The 15071-nt window shown below is 38.9% G+C and overlaps 1 protein-coding gene across 3 annotated transcripts in view; it reads left to right on the plus strand.

The window, feature by feature from the left end:
• Positions 1-15071, plus strand: part of CCT6B (chaperonin containing TCP1 subunit 6B) — a 29299-nt gene that overhangs the window by 4825 nt on the left and 9403 nt on the right. For 2 of the 3 annotated variants that reach the window (XM_045985966.1, XM_045985969.1), the window contains 6 exons: positions 3001-3174; positions 5927-6030; positions 10659-10769; positions 11114-11273; positions 13425-13507; positions 14327-14423. In XM_045985966.1, the coding sequence (XP_045841922.1) occupies positions 3001-3174; positions 5927-6030; positions 10659-10769; positions 11114-11273; positions 13425-13507; positions 14327-14423 (729 nt within the window). The remainder of the gene's footprint in view (positions 1-3000; positions 3175-5926; positions 6031-10658; positions 10770-11113; positions 11274-13424; positions 13508-14326; positions 14424-15071) is intronic. The other variant, XM_045985967.1, reaches the window with a different exon arrangement.

Below are 15071 nucleotides of genomic sequence, written 5' to 3' on the forward strand. Positions count from 1 at the left end.
CATTAAGCCACCCAGGTGCCCCAAGTCCTTTCTTTATATAATTGGGTCAACTTTGATCTGTGTCCATATTGTTGGAATTGACTTAATCTAATCAGGATCTACCCTTTGAGCTATCTAGAGAGTGTAGCTTCCTCTGAAGACTGGAGGAAGGGATAATCTAAACAAAATTAGAGTTTTGTTAAGGAGGAAGAAGTTTAAGAAAGGGGAGATGCTGACAGACACTGATGTAATTATGAATCTGTGGCAGTATAGTGATAGAGCTAGACACAAAATATGATAGAAACACTGAGGAGGGAGGGATATCCTAAACTAGCCTGAATTAGGAAGCACTTCCTGGAGGAAGTAATAAGACCTGGGTTAAATCTTCAGGATGAGAGGGAGTGAGCCAGTGGAAAGACTGAGGGTTAAGGAGAATGACAGAATGGCAGAAGGAACAACATGAGCAGAGGCACAGAGAGGAGAAGCAATGTGGTATGTGTGTAAAGCTACAAACACTGGTATTGGCAAAGTTTAAAGTGATAAGGGTAGGGGCTTCTGGGTGCTCAGTTGGTCATCTGGCTCCCTGCTCAGCGGGGAGCCTGCTTCTCCCTCTCTCTCTGCCCCTGTCATGTGTGTTCTCTCTGAAATAAATAAATACAGTTAAAAAAATAAAGTGATACGGACAGTAATGAAAGCCTGGAGAAGTAGGTGGGAGCCAGATCACAGAGGGCATGTAGTATGCTAACGAAGAAGAATATTCATGTTTATGTGTTAATGAATGATGCAGTCAGATTGGCATTTTAAAAATTTGGGTGACGGGCGCCTGGGTGGCTCAGTGGATTAAGCCGCTGCCTTCGGCTCAGGTCATGGTCTCGGGGTCCTGGGATCGAGCCCCGCATCGGGCTCTCTGCTCCGCAGGGAGCCTGCTTCCTCCTTTCTCTCTGCCTGCCTCTCTGCCTAGTTGTGATTTCTCTCTGTCAAATAAATAAATAAAATCTTTAAAAAAAAAAAATTTGGGTGACAGTTTTAAGGGAGTCAAGACTGGAAGATCATAGTCGTCTAGGCGAGAAGGTGTGAGATCCTAGACTGAGGCAATATTTTGAAAATGGTTCATAATCATGCTCTAGAGTTAGGCTTTGCAAGTTAAATCCTGGTTCCACCTCTTACTATCCTGGTGATCTAAGACAAATTACATTATCCCTATAAACCTCCATTTCCTCATCTGTGAAACAGAAATAATAGTAACCACTTCATAGTATTGAGAGGGTTGAATTAGACAATACATGTAAAGCCCTTTATTTTTTAAAAATTTTAAAAAAGATTTTATCTGAGGGGCGTCTGGGTGGCTCAGTGGGTTAAAGCCTCTGACTTCGGCTCAGGTCATGATCCCAGGGTCCTGGGATCAAGCCCTGCATGGGGCTCTCTGCTCGGCAGGGAGCCTGCTTCCCCCTCTCCCTCTGCCTGCCTCTGCCTACTCTGTCTGTCAAATAAATAAATAAAATCTTAAAAAAAAAAAAAAAGATTTTATTTGAGAGAGAGCACAAGAAGAGAGAGGTCAGTGGGAGAAGCAGACTCCCCACCAAACAGAGAGCCTGATGGGGGATTCGATCCCAGAACTACAGGATCATGACCCGAGCCAAAGGCAGTTGCTCAACCAACTGAGCCACCCAGGCACCCATGTAAAGCCCTTTAGATTAGTACCTGGTACAAATGCTCAATAAATGTTAACTTTAAAAAAATTATTGTAGGACTGATGTAAAAGAATGGAAGAGGGCAATAAATTAGACCCAGTTCCAGCTTTCAGTAAGTTTATATATTTTTTCCAAAATACACAATATTTTTTAAAAAATTATTTTGTTACAATGTCAGACCTAGAGAAAAGTTTCAGGACTATTCCAAAGAATAACATTTCTCTCTCAGATATATCCATATATATGGTGTATGTATATACATACCTTTTCCCAAATGGTATAAGTTGCAGACATGATTGTCTAAATATTTTAGTGTGTATTTCTTAAAACCAGGATATTCTCTTATATAATCACAGAATAGTGATCAAAAACAGGAAGTTAATATTAACATTGACACACTGATACAGTATAACCTACAGATTTTATTCCAGTTTTATCATCTGTCTCAACAGTGTCCTTTATAGCAGAAAAATACCTGGCTCATCCATTGCATTCAGTTGTCATATCCCTTTGGTCTCCTTTAAATTGGAATAATCCTGAGCTGTGTTTTGTGTTTTACATTCCTACTTTTAGAATATAGGCCAGTTATTTTGCAGAAAGTCTTCAATTTGGATTGGACTATTTTATTGTAATTAGACTCTGGTTACAAACTTTTGGCATGAATACCATGGACATGTTTAATATTCTTTTTTTTTTTTAAGATTTTATTTATTTATTTGACAGACAGAGATCACAAGGAGGCAGAGAGGCAGGCATAGAGAGAGAGGAGGAAGCAGGCTGTCCGCAGAGCAGAGAGCCCTATGCGGGGCTTGATCCCAGAACCCTGAGATCATGACCTGAGCGAAAGCAGAGGCTTTAACCCACTGAGTCACCCAGGCGCCCCTCATGCTTTAATATTCTTAATGCATCGTATCAGGAGGCATGTGATGCCTATTTGTCCCATTACTGTGATGTTAACATTGGTGAAGGTGATGTCTGTCTGTACATTTCTCCAAATCAGTGCTGATTCTTTTCCTCCACATTAAAAGGAGCTTCTCTTTTCTTTTGTGCCCATACAGAAAAGTACCACATGGCAATGTCACAATATTTGGAAATAAGGAGGACTTTTGTAGTTTTTTGTACTAGACTTAAAATTTTTCTGTAAGTCTGAGATTATTTTCCATATGAAGCACTGAAAAATTACTTTTATAAATTATACACATACCCATATTTAGTGGCAATGATGTGGGTAATATTACTTTTTCTGGATATACCTGTTGATAAGGGAAGATGGTTACTTTTACTTTGGATGACTTACTTTATAATTTTTAGTTTTATGTTGATGTAATAGGGCCTGCACCCTAGAATAATAGCTGAAGGATTTGAAGCTGCTAAGATAAAAGCACTTGAAGTTTTGGAAGAAGTTAAAGTTAACAAAGAGATGAAAAGAGAAATCCTCTTAGATGTGGCTAGAACATCTCTGCAAACTAAAGTTCATGCTGAATTGGCTGATGTGTTAATAGAGGTATGTGACTAAACTTGCTTTCAGAATGAGTATAGACTAATGCATGATGGTATTTTATTCTATAAGATAATCAACCACTGCATATGGTTCTTTTGTATGTGAAATAAAATATGGAAGACAAACACTTATAGACCTACCTAGAGACTAGACTTGATTGGTCAGAACAGTATGTGAAATTTTTCAAAAGTGTCATAATAAACCTTTAAATTACCATGGAAGTTACTGCCTGTGGATTACCACAGTGACTGCCTGCGGATCATCCCTTGTGGGTGCCGTTGGGGTGACGTACTGGTCTCTTAAACCTAGAGGTCCATATTTATTATGTGAGGAGAAACAAAGGGAATTGATTAAGCTTGCCACTTTAATGAACCATGATTAATCTGATAGATAATATTCACCTCTGGGAAATGCATATTTGTTTTGTTTATGTCAAAAGGTAAAATATATGTAATGTATAGACAAGACTTGGGTATTTTGGGAAGACTTTTATCAGGTGGCTATAGTTTGATATCATCATTGTTCCTCAGCTTTGTATTTTTTGAAACTTGAATATATTGGTTCATCAGGAATGATGAATTCATAACCCAAATCTCAAGACACTGATATATAAATCAGAATGCTCTCTTGCTAATTTAAATTCTTTGAGAGATATAAATGACAAATAGACTGGAACCAATAGGAAAACCTACTTGGCAAATGAGATTAAGATCAGACAATTTCTTGCTCAACAGAGTTCAAATAAAGACTGCAGTTGGAGTCTTGTTGGAGTACATATATCAAGTGATCCAGAATCTTCATTTTATCTAGTTAGGACCCCCATTCTCTTTTGGAGTTTTGGAAACACTGATATTCTCATTATTCAGTGGTTTTTGTCATTATTCCCTTTTAGGCTCTAAGACCAAATATCACGTTACCTCAGGTAAAGTTTTCAAAGGTATAGTTTTTTGCTTTATTTATATTTTAGGATGGTTATAGTACTTAATTATTATAATTAGTTGTTTTCCTATTACTTCATTTTTTAAAAAGATTTTGTTTATTTATTTGACAGACAGAGATCACAAGCAGGCAGAGAGGCAGGCAGAGAGAGAGAGAGGAGGAAGCAGGCTCCCTGCTAAGCAGAGAGCCTGATGCGGGACTCGATCCCAGGACTCTGGGATCATGACCTGAGCTGAAGGCAGAGGCCACCCAGGCGCCCCTTCCAATTACTTTCTGAGCTAAGCAGTAGGATGCTTCTCAAATTGTATATCCCTGGCATATGTGGCAGAATAAGTGAGATAGGTCTTTCTAGAGTCTCAATTTTACTTTGCAGTTTTGGGGAAAAGCACTACTTTCACATTAAAACAAGCATGTATATTATAGCATGATGTGGAAACTTTTCACGATAAAACGTAAAACCTTAGAAATTTCCAGCTTGTATAGCCAGCAAATTTTAACTCTTACATTACATTTCCTTTTCCATTAATATGTTCTTTGGTGGAAAAGTTTGAGTAGTGTTGGTAGTAGAAAGAGTAGTAGCTTGGCAGTTGAAAAGAATTGAATTCTAGGGACACCTGGGTGACTCAGTGGGTTAAGCCTCTGCCTTCGGCTCGGGTCATGATCTCAGGGTCCTGGGATTGGGCCCCGCATCAGGCTCTCTGCTCAGGGGGTAGCCTGCTTCTCCCTCTCTCTGCCTGCCTCTCTGCCTACTTGTGATCTCTCTCTCTCTGTCAAATAAATAAATAAAATCTTAAAAAAAAAAAAAAAGAATTGAATTGTAGTACTGGTTCTGCTACTGCCTTTTATTTTTTATTTTTTTTTAAAAGATTTTATTTATTTATTTGACCGAGAGAGAGAGAGAGATTACAAGTAGGCAGAGGCAGGCAGAGGGAGAGGGAGAAGCAGGCTCCCCGCTGAGCAGGGAGCCTGATGTGGGGCTTGATCCCAGGACCCGAGACCACGACACCACTGGAGCTGAAGGCAGAGGCTCAACCCACTGAGCCATCCAGGCACCCCTGCTACTGCCTTTTAGACCTGTTTTAAGACTCTAAGTTCTTCTTCTTTTTTTTTTTTTGGAGAAAGAGTGTGAGCTGATGGGGTTGGGGTGTGGGGGATATGGGGGAGGGGCAGAAGGAGAGGAAGAGAAAATTCCAGGCAGGCTTCACGTCCAGTGCAGAGCTCAATGCGGGGCTCGAGCCCATGACCCTGAGATCATGATCTGAACTAAAATCAAGGGTTGACTCTTTTACCAACTGAACCACTCAGGTACCCCTAAGAGTGTAACTTCTTAAAGTTTTATCAGAGTTTACTTACCTGTAAAATGAAGGATTTGGGCCTGATGATCTCTGAAGTTCCTTTAGGTTCTAAGGTATCCATTGGCATTGGTTATTACTGGTGTCCATGACAAAGTGGGTCTTTTTGGCCTTGCTCTGTATTTTGAGGTCTGAAGCCCTTTATCTGCTTAGTCTGGTGATTACTTAGGCCAGTGATTTCTTTCTTTTTTTTTTTTAATTTTTAAAATTTATTTATTTGACACAGAGAGAGAGATCACAAGTAGGCAGAGAGGCAGGCAGAAAGAGAGAGAGAGAGAGAGAGAGAGAGAGAAGCATGCTCCCTGGTGAGCAGAGATCCCAATGCGGAGCTCGATCCCAGGACCCTGGGATCATGACCTGAGCTGAAGGCAGAGGCTTTAACCCACTGAGCCACCCAGGTGCCCCAGGCCAGTGATTTCTTTTAATAGAACAGTAATTACTGTTCTCATTTGCTTCTCTTTTAGGCTGTGGTGGATTCTGTTTTGGCTGTTAGAAGACCGGGTTATCCTATCGATCTCTTCATGGTGGAAATCATGGAGATGAAGCATCAATCAGAAACAGATACAAAGTAAGTTACATAAACTTTGACAATACATAGATTCTAGAATATTTGGTTTAGTTCAGATGTTTTTTTCATTAATTTCCTTACTTTTATTCAACATCAGTCTATTAATTCAACATATATTAATTGAATACTTACCCCAAGCTAGTCATTATTTTGGGTGCTAGGGATAAAGAATAAACAAAACAGAATTTCTTTCTCCAAGAAGATTTTGTTTCTAGTTGAGGGAGGTAATAAATACCTAAGTGATCTTAAAAACTTGAAGAAGATAGAGTGACTATGTGAGAGCTTGTGTGTGATTTTAGAATGTTTAGGGAAGGTCCTCATAGTAGGAAGATAGAGAGCAAAGAAGGTGTCCGAAGAAGTAAGGAATAGCCATGTGCACATCTCGGGGAAGAGTGTTCTGACAGTAACAGTTGAAAAGGCCCTGAGGCACACAAGTGTGCTGGGGTGTTTGTGTGCCTGGAGCACAGGAAGAAGAAAAAGGAGTAGGAGATGAAGTCAGGAAAGAAAGCCAGACAATGGCTTGAATATGTAGAACCTCAGAGTATGTGGCATCTTGTTGATTTTGGACTTAATGAATTTTAAATGTCTTATTATGGAAAATTCTAAACATATGAAAGTAGAGAGAAAAGAATAGTGGACTCCTATACACTTGTCTCTCATCTTTCAATTTTCAACACACTGTATTTTTCCTTTTATTTCCCTTATATGCCCCTTTTCCCTCCCTCCTCCTTGTCCCAAACCTGGATTATTTTGAAGCCAATCCAGATAATCATTATTTCATTTTAAAACACTTTATTTATTTTAATATATATGTATGTGTGGGCATCTTTATTTACCTATTTCTTGACGTTTTATTTGGTTTTTCTTAAGTCTGCCGTGATACTTTTTATGGTGTCCTATTCCCTGCAGATCTTTATAAGACTGCCTTACATGTTTTTAAACATAAAGTTCATATCTGATAATCACAACATTTGAAGTTTTGACTTGTCTGTTTCTGGTGTTTATTATATTTTGCTGGTTCTCCCTAACTGTGTTTTGTTTCTATATGTGCCATTCATTGTGTTTGAAAAAAGTATTTGTAGAAATAATTTGAGACCTAGGATGAAGGTCCATTTTTGCGCAGAGAATTTGAATTTGTTGCTGCAAGACACCCAGGGAATACTTTATTTTTTACTTTTATTTTTTTTTAAAGTAGTTTTCAAGCCCAGCATGGAGCCTGTTGTGGGCCTTGAACTCATGACACTGAGATCAGGACCTGAGCTGAGATCAAGAGTCCAGGTGCTTAGTCAACTGAGCCACCCCGACAGCTCAGGGAATACTTTAAATCAAATCTACAGCTTGAGGGCTTTTGTTTGTTTGTTTTTAATATCCAGCTAATTCTTTTTTTCTAAAAATTTATTTATTTTAGAGAGAGAGTGAGTGAGTGCACACATGTGAGTGGGGGGGGGGTGGAGGGAGAGGGAGAGGCAGAATCCTTAGGCAGACTTCCTGCTGAGTGTAGAGCCTGATACAAGCCTCCATTCTAGGACCCTGAGATCATGATCTGTGCCAAAATCAAGAGTTGCCTACTTAACCAACTGAGCAACCCAGGTGCTCCTATCTAGTTAGTTCTAACTGCTGATTGGTATAAGGGCTGCTTGCTTATGGTTCATCCTTCTGATTTACACCCTGAGTATGTACCCCTTTGGGGTTCCTACTTAATGGGAAAAGTGTCTCCTGTTAGACCTCTACCTCAGATGAGCCCTGAGCTTTTAATTCTGTCCCCTTCTCATTGTGAGGTTATTGAAAACAAAGTTCAAATTTTCCTGAATTGTCTAATGACTTTAGGATAAGAGTGCCTGCAGTTCTTTTTTTACCCCTTGGAGTTCTTGCTTTCTTTACTCTTTTATAGCTCTTCAGTGTTTTTAAGGGGTTTTGTTTGTTTGTTTTTGGGAGTGAGTGAGTGTGTGTGTGTGTGTGTGTGTGTGTGTGTGCATGAGCCAGTGAGGGTGAGATGCAGAAGGAGAAAGATCTTACGCAGGCCCTACACAACAGCATGCAGCCTGCTGCAAGGCTCAATTTCAAAACCCTGAGATTATGACTTGAGCTGAAATCTTGAGTCGTATGCTTAACTGATTGAGTGCCCCAGGGTTTTTATTTTTAACCCAGAATTTTTAGTTGCTTTTTGTGGTAGGGTTGGTCTAAATTAGTCTGCCATTGCTGAGGGCAAAGCAGTTCTTGGTTTATATTTCAGAAGGCTCTCTCTGGTGGTTGTAGGGAGAATGCACTGTGGAGCAGGGCACCTCCCAGTGCAAGGGCAGAAGCTGGAGGCCAGTCAGGAATCTGTTGTAATTCAGGAGAGGGATGAAAACAGTTTAGACCAGGGTATACTTAGAAGAAGAAGCAATAGGATCTATTGATGGTTCAACACAGAAAATGACAGATAAAGAGTGAAGGATGTCTCCTGGGTTTTTGCATGCAGCAGCTGGAAAAGGAGAAGTACTTTTTCTTGGGATGGAAAAAACTGGGAGGAAAATATTTGGGGAAATAAATCAAGAGTTTAGTTTGGGAAATGTTATGTTTTAGATGCCTATTAGGCATCCATGTGGAGATGCTGAGTAGGGAGTTGGAGAGGTGTGTCTGGAGTTTAGAACAGAGGTCTGATCTGGAAATATATTTGGGAGTTATCTGTGTATAGGTGACTTAAAGCCTATGAGAGGTAATGAGTTCATCTGGGAGGTGACTATAGATAGAAGAGGACGTTTACTCTCCCTCTACCCCTCTTCTTGCTCTCGCTCTCTCACTCACTCACTTTCTCAAAATAAATCTTAAAAAAAAAAAAAAAAAAGAGGAAGTTTAAAGTTAAGCCCTGGAAACTCTGATGTTTTGAAATTGAGAAGACAAGAAGGATATATAGCACAGGAGACTGAGAAGGAGTGGTTACTGGTAGAGGAAAGCCAAGAGAAGGTCCTGAAGCTAAGAAAGGAAAATGTTTCAGAGGGAGAATAATCAATTAACATATGCTGCTGAAACTTTGAGCAAGTTGTGGTTGAAAAACGACCTTTAGATATGGAAAGCACTTAATATTTTTGGTGGCTTTAATGAGAACTGAATTAGTAAAGGAGTGGGTATGAAAGTCAGACTGAAGGTGGGCTCCACAGAGAAGGATTAGGGAAGTGAGGATACAAGCTTACACCACTCCAAAGAGGTTAGATATTTAGGAAGTAGCTAGAAGGAAGTATGGGAAAGGACTTGAAGGAGAAGCATTCTTTGTTTTAAAGATGGGAATTATCGGGCGCCTGGGTGGCTCAGTTGGTTAAAGCCTCTGCCTTCGGCCCCTGCCTTCCCAGGGTCCTGGTATCAAGCCCTGCATCAAGCTCTCTGCTCTGCATGGAGCCTGCTTCCACCTCTCTCTCTGCCTGCCTCTCTGCCTACTTGTGATCTCTGTCTGTCAAATAAATAAATGAAATCTTAAAAAAAAAATTTAAAGATGGGAATTATCATGGCAAATCTGTATCCTGATGAGAATGCTCCTGAAGGCAGGAGGAATTGATGGCAGTAGGGGGATGGGGTATTGCTGGAGCAGAGAGGAGAAAAGGAGTAGAGTACATACATGCAGAGGAGCATGGATAGTTCAGTCATAGGAATAGGAGGTTCAGGTTCAAGTGCAGGTGGATTGGTAGAGGTAGTGATGGGACAGTGCTTGTATTTTCTCAAAGCAGCAAGGTCATTTGCTGAGAGCAAGAGGGAAAGAGTGGAGGCTTGAATACTGAACATACATTTGCTTGTTTCTTCCTAAATATCTTCATTTTCAGTTAAAAGTTGGAGTAATTAGATTAAATTTTGTAGTTAGATTAAAATCAGTAGTTAGATTAAAATTTTGAAAACTTCCTTGTAATCTTGTTTATTTTAAAAATTATTTCTTTACTTTAATGTAGAACAAATACTGGTTATAAAAGAAGTAGAAATATCATTCCCTAATTGGGTATAAATGAAGTTTTGAAAGTTAAAAAATATTTTCTTTTGAAAGAAAATTTGGAAAGCAGGAAGAGTCTCTCCCACCCCCAAATTATCTGTATTCCTACTGCCCACGCAGAACTTTACTCTAGGTTCCTTTCATTTTTTTCTTGTCAATACCAAGGTGCTTATTTTTTAAAAGAATAGTTATAATCATTCTTTATAGGTGGTTTGTTGTTCTGTGTTTATCAACTACCTATGTAAATATTTTTCCATGTCATTACATAGTTTTCATGACCACCAAATATTTGGGTCATTTATTTGCTGAACAATGCCCTATTGTTAGACATTTAGGTTAACAATTTTTGGTTGTTCCATATAATTATTTTGAACAAATGTTCCTAAGAAACTCATTGTGTGTCTACCTCTCATTACTTGACCAGCTGTGTCATATGTTTGAGCCACATAATTTAGAGAATAATTCTGGGTTGACTTTTCATTGTGACTTCATAGTCACACTGTGTTAAAGTGGATTTTCTTTTCCAATTTTACTAATTATGTGTTAGGCTTAAAGTTGGTGCAAGGAAACAATGTGTGTCCTGATCTGTTACAATTTTAAGAATACAATCCTTATTTTATAATAAATTTAGAGTGTATATTCGAAGAAAGACACATTACATATTTTTTAATAGATTGATCAGAGGATTAGTTTTGGACCATGGTGCCCGTCATCCAGACATGAAGAAGCGAGTGGAAGATGCATTTATCCTTACTTGCAATGTGTCACTAGAATATGAAAAAACGTACGTGGCAGTTACTCTTTGTAAATGTTGAAACTATATTTTCTAGAAGTGTTTTTAATTTTGCTTAATTAATTGATTTAGAGACAAGTGGGGGAGGGGCCAAGGTGCGGGACAAAGAAAGAATGAATCTTAAAGCAGGCACAGGGCTCAGTCTCATGACCCTGAGATCATGATCTGAGCTGAAATTAAGTGTTGGATGCTTAACCAACTGAACCACCCAGGTGCTCCCTAAAAGTCTTTTTTATAAAAATCTCTTTCTTCCCTCCCAAATGTTTAATGTAAACTATCTTTCCCTCCTTCTTTTTTTCTCCACTTTTACTCACTCGTTTTTATTAATCTTTTAGAGAGGTAAGCTCTGGTTTCTTTTATAAGACTGCTGAAGAGAAAGAGAAATTGGTAAAAGCTGAAAGAAAATTTATTGAAGATAGAGTACAAAAAATAATAGACCTGAAAGACAGAGTCTGTGCTCAGTCCAATAAAGGATTTGTTGTCATTAATCAAAAGGTGAGAAGGAAAATTCAGATATTAACTATTGGTAAATGTTTTTCAGCATTTCTTACAGTGTGGTCTGTAGACTCCTAGGAATCTTGAAGACCATTTCAGGGAGTCTTTGAGGTTTAAAAAAAAATGGCAGTTTCATTTGAGATATCTCTTTTTAAAAAAAGATTTATTTGTTTATTTGAGAGGGAGTGAGAGAGAATGTGTGTGGCGGGGAGGGACGGAGGGAAAGGGACAATCCCAAGAAGGCTCCCTACTGAATGTGGAGCCTGATGTGGGGCTCAGTCCCATGACCATGAGATCATGACCTGAGCCAAAATCAAGAATCAGACGCCCAACTGACTGAGCCACCCAGGTGCCCCCATTTGAGAATATCTTGAAATGGTAAAACTTATTAATTAAATTTTGATTAAATATGCATCCTTTTATAATTCTATGTGACAGAGTATGAAATCTGAATATCAAAATATGGTTGTTGTGGGGGCGTCTGGATGGCTTAGTTTGTTAAGCATCCCACTCTTGGTTTCAAAACGCTCAGATCATGATCTCATGGTTATGAGATCGAGCCCTGTATCAGGCTCTGCATTGAGCTGCGCATGTAGTCTGCTTGGGAGTTCCTATTTCCTCTCCCTCTGCCCAGCCCCCATGGCCCCCCTGCCTCCCTCATGATCACACTCTCTCAAAAAATTTTTTTAAAAAATATAGTTGTCTAGAGAAAGAGTTCTTGTTAATTGAGTTGCAATTGTATAATTGCATAATTATACATATATACATATATGTATATATGTATAATTAATTCACTTCTTTCATGGAATACCATTTTTACTTTTTTTTTTTAAGATTTTATTTGTCAGAGAGAGAGAGAGGGGGAGAGCATGAGCACAGGCAGACAGAGTGGCAGGCAGAGGCAAAGGGTGAAGTAGGCTCCCCGCTGAGCAAGGAGCCCGAGGTGGGACTTGATTCCAGGATGCTGGGATCATGACCCGAGCCGAAGGCAGCTGCTTAACCAGCTGAGCCACCCAGGCGTCCCGCCATTTTTACTTTAAAGAATAACTGGCAGGGGTGCCTGGCTGGCTCAGTTAGTAGAGCATGCAACTCTTGATCTTGGGGTTGTGAGTGCAAGCCCCATTTTGGGCAGGGAGATTACTTTAAAAAAAAAGAAAAAAGAATAACTGACAGAAAAACTGTGGGTATTTAGACATGGGTATTTGGCAGGCTTCTCTCAAAAAGGAAGAAGTGGTTCTATCACTTCAAGGAAAGCAACTGACAGTGTTTGTTCCAAATAAATTTGAGCTTTCAGGCCAAAATTAAATTTTTGGAAAACTTGTAACTGCCTCTGTGAACTTGACTGCTTTCCAGTGCTTGAAGGACTTTTCTGATAATATTAGTGGTGATATTAGCAAATGTGATATTTTTGATATTATATACCCATGAAATGTATCAACATTTGGAAGCTCTGCTTAACATAATGAACCATTATTTTCTAAATGAGTAAAAAATATATGATTAACAAAGACATGCCTGGGTAGATAATACATTCAAAGTGTAAGATAGACAAATGGACTTTAACATGAAAGAATATGAAAAGATTATTGATAGGTCCCATATTTCACATTGACACTAACCTTTAAGGAACTGTCATTTATTCAGTTTTGATATAGTATCAAAGAAGAATATCCACATGTATCTGGAAAGGCTATTAAAATATTCCTCCATTTTCCAATACATATTTGTGTGAGTCCAAGTTTTCATAATATACTTTAACCCGAGCAACATATCACACCAAATTGAATGCAGAAGCAGATCTGAGAATCTAGATGTCTTCTATTAAGACAGACATTAAGAAGATACTAAAAGTGAAACAGTGCCATTACTTTAAGCCTTATATTTTTTTGTTTAGGAAAGTATAATAAATTTTCACTTGAAGATGTTATTTATGTTAACATAAAATGGATTGTTTATTATTTTGAATGGATTAATATTTTAAACATTTCTCAATTTTAATTTATAGTATGACAAATATTATAGAATACAGTTCACATAAGAGCTTTTGAGTTCTTAATAATTTCTAAGAACGTGAAGCAGTGCTAAGATCAGAAAGTTTGAGAACTACTGGCTTCAGATGTGCTTATAACTTTTATGCTAATTTGGTTTTAGGGAATTGATCCATTTTCCTTAGATGCTCTTGCAAAACATGGCATAGTAGCTCTTCGCAGAGCAAAAAGAAGAAATATGGAAAGGTAAGCTTGCAGATTACTATGTATCCTATTTTTTAACAGATAAAATTGAAATGATCCCATGGTATTCCTTTTAGTTTATATGTAAACATTGTGAGCAAAATAGCATACAGATTTCAAAATACTGTCTTTAATTTCAATAAATAACGGAAGTATCAAAAATCAAGACTGTTAAAAAAAATCAAGACTGTTAACCTACCTCAGAACTTTGTTGAAGTACAAAGAAGGTTTTTATCTTAAAACATTTTTTTTGAGGGGCGCCTGGGTGGCTCAGTGGGTTAAGCCACTGCCTTCGGCTCAGGTCATGATCTCAGGGTCCTGGGATCAAGTCCCGCATCGGGCTCTCTGCTCAGTGGCGAGCCTGCTTCCCTCTCTCTCTCTCTGCCTGCCTCTCTGTCTACTTGTGATCTCTCTCTGTCAAATAAATAAATAAAATCTTAAAAAAAAAACAAAACATTTTTTTTGAAAGGTTGAATGGGCAGAGCACTGAGGATTTTTTTTTGAAGATTTTATTTATTTATCTGAGAGAGAGAGAGACAGAGAGAGAGACTATGAGGAGTGGGGAGGGGCAGAGGGAGAAGCAAACTCCCTGCTAAGTAGTGAGCCTTATGTGGGACTCAGTCCCAGGATCCTGAGATCATGACCTGAGCCTAAGGCAGCCACTTAACTGAGCCACACAGGCGCCCCTTCTTAAAACAGATTTTAAAAACAATACAACACAGCGACAATGCTCTCTTCTGTGTTAGATATCTTTTCACCTTTAAGAAATTAAGTCTTTAGTGCTTTCTCTAACAAAAGCTATGGTGACATATGTCATTTCAGACTCTCTCTTGCTTGTGGTGGAATGGCTGTGAATTGTCTTGAAGACCTTACTGTAGATTGCTTGGGACATGCTGGTCTTGTACATGAGTGTGCTTTAGTGAGTATCTCTGCTGACCGTGGTTATAAAGTGAAGAGTAAACCTTTTGCTTTTTTATTTTATTTTTAAGATTTTGTTTATTTATTTGACAGAGGGCACAAGCAGGGGTAGTGGCAGGCAGAGGGAGAGGGGGAAGCAGGCTCCCCGCTGAGCATAGAGCCCAATGAGAGCCCATCCCAGAACCCTTTCCTGGGATGGGCTCCATCCCTGAGATCATGACCTGAGCCAAAGGCAGACACCCCACCCTTTTTAAAAAAATACTAAGTCTTTTAATTCAGGCTTTTCCTTTTGGTATCGGAATAATCCACAGGACAGATTTTACAATTTATTTATCTAAATGTTTGTTGAGAGTTCAAATATAACAACTGCTTTTAACACATACTTAGTTTTTTTTTTTTTAAGATTTTATTTATTTATTTGACAGACAGAGATCATAAGTAGCAGAGAGGCAGGCAGAGAGAGAGAGGAGGAAGCAGGCTCCCCACTGAGCAGAGAGCCCGATGTGTGGCTCGATCCCAGGACCTTGGGATCATGACCCGAGCCGAAGGCAGAGGCTTTAACCCACTGAGCCACCCAGGTGCCCCCATATTTAGTTATGTTTGATAAGAAAAACTCACATGAAGATTGGGTTCTATTATTATAAGCTGG

The sequence above is a fragment of the Meles meles genome, chromosome 18, assembly GCF_922984935.1.
Source record: "Meles meles chromosome 18, mMelMel3.1 paternal haplotype, whole genome shotgun sequence".
Taxonomy (NCBI): domain Eukaryota; kingdom Metazoa; phylum Chordata; class Mammalia; order Carnivora; family Mustelidae; genus Meles; species Meles meles.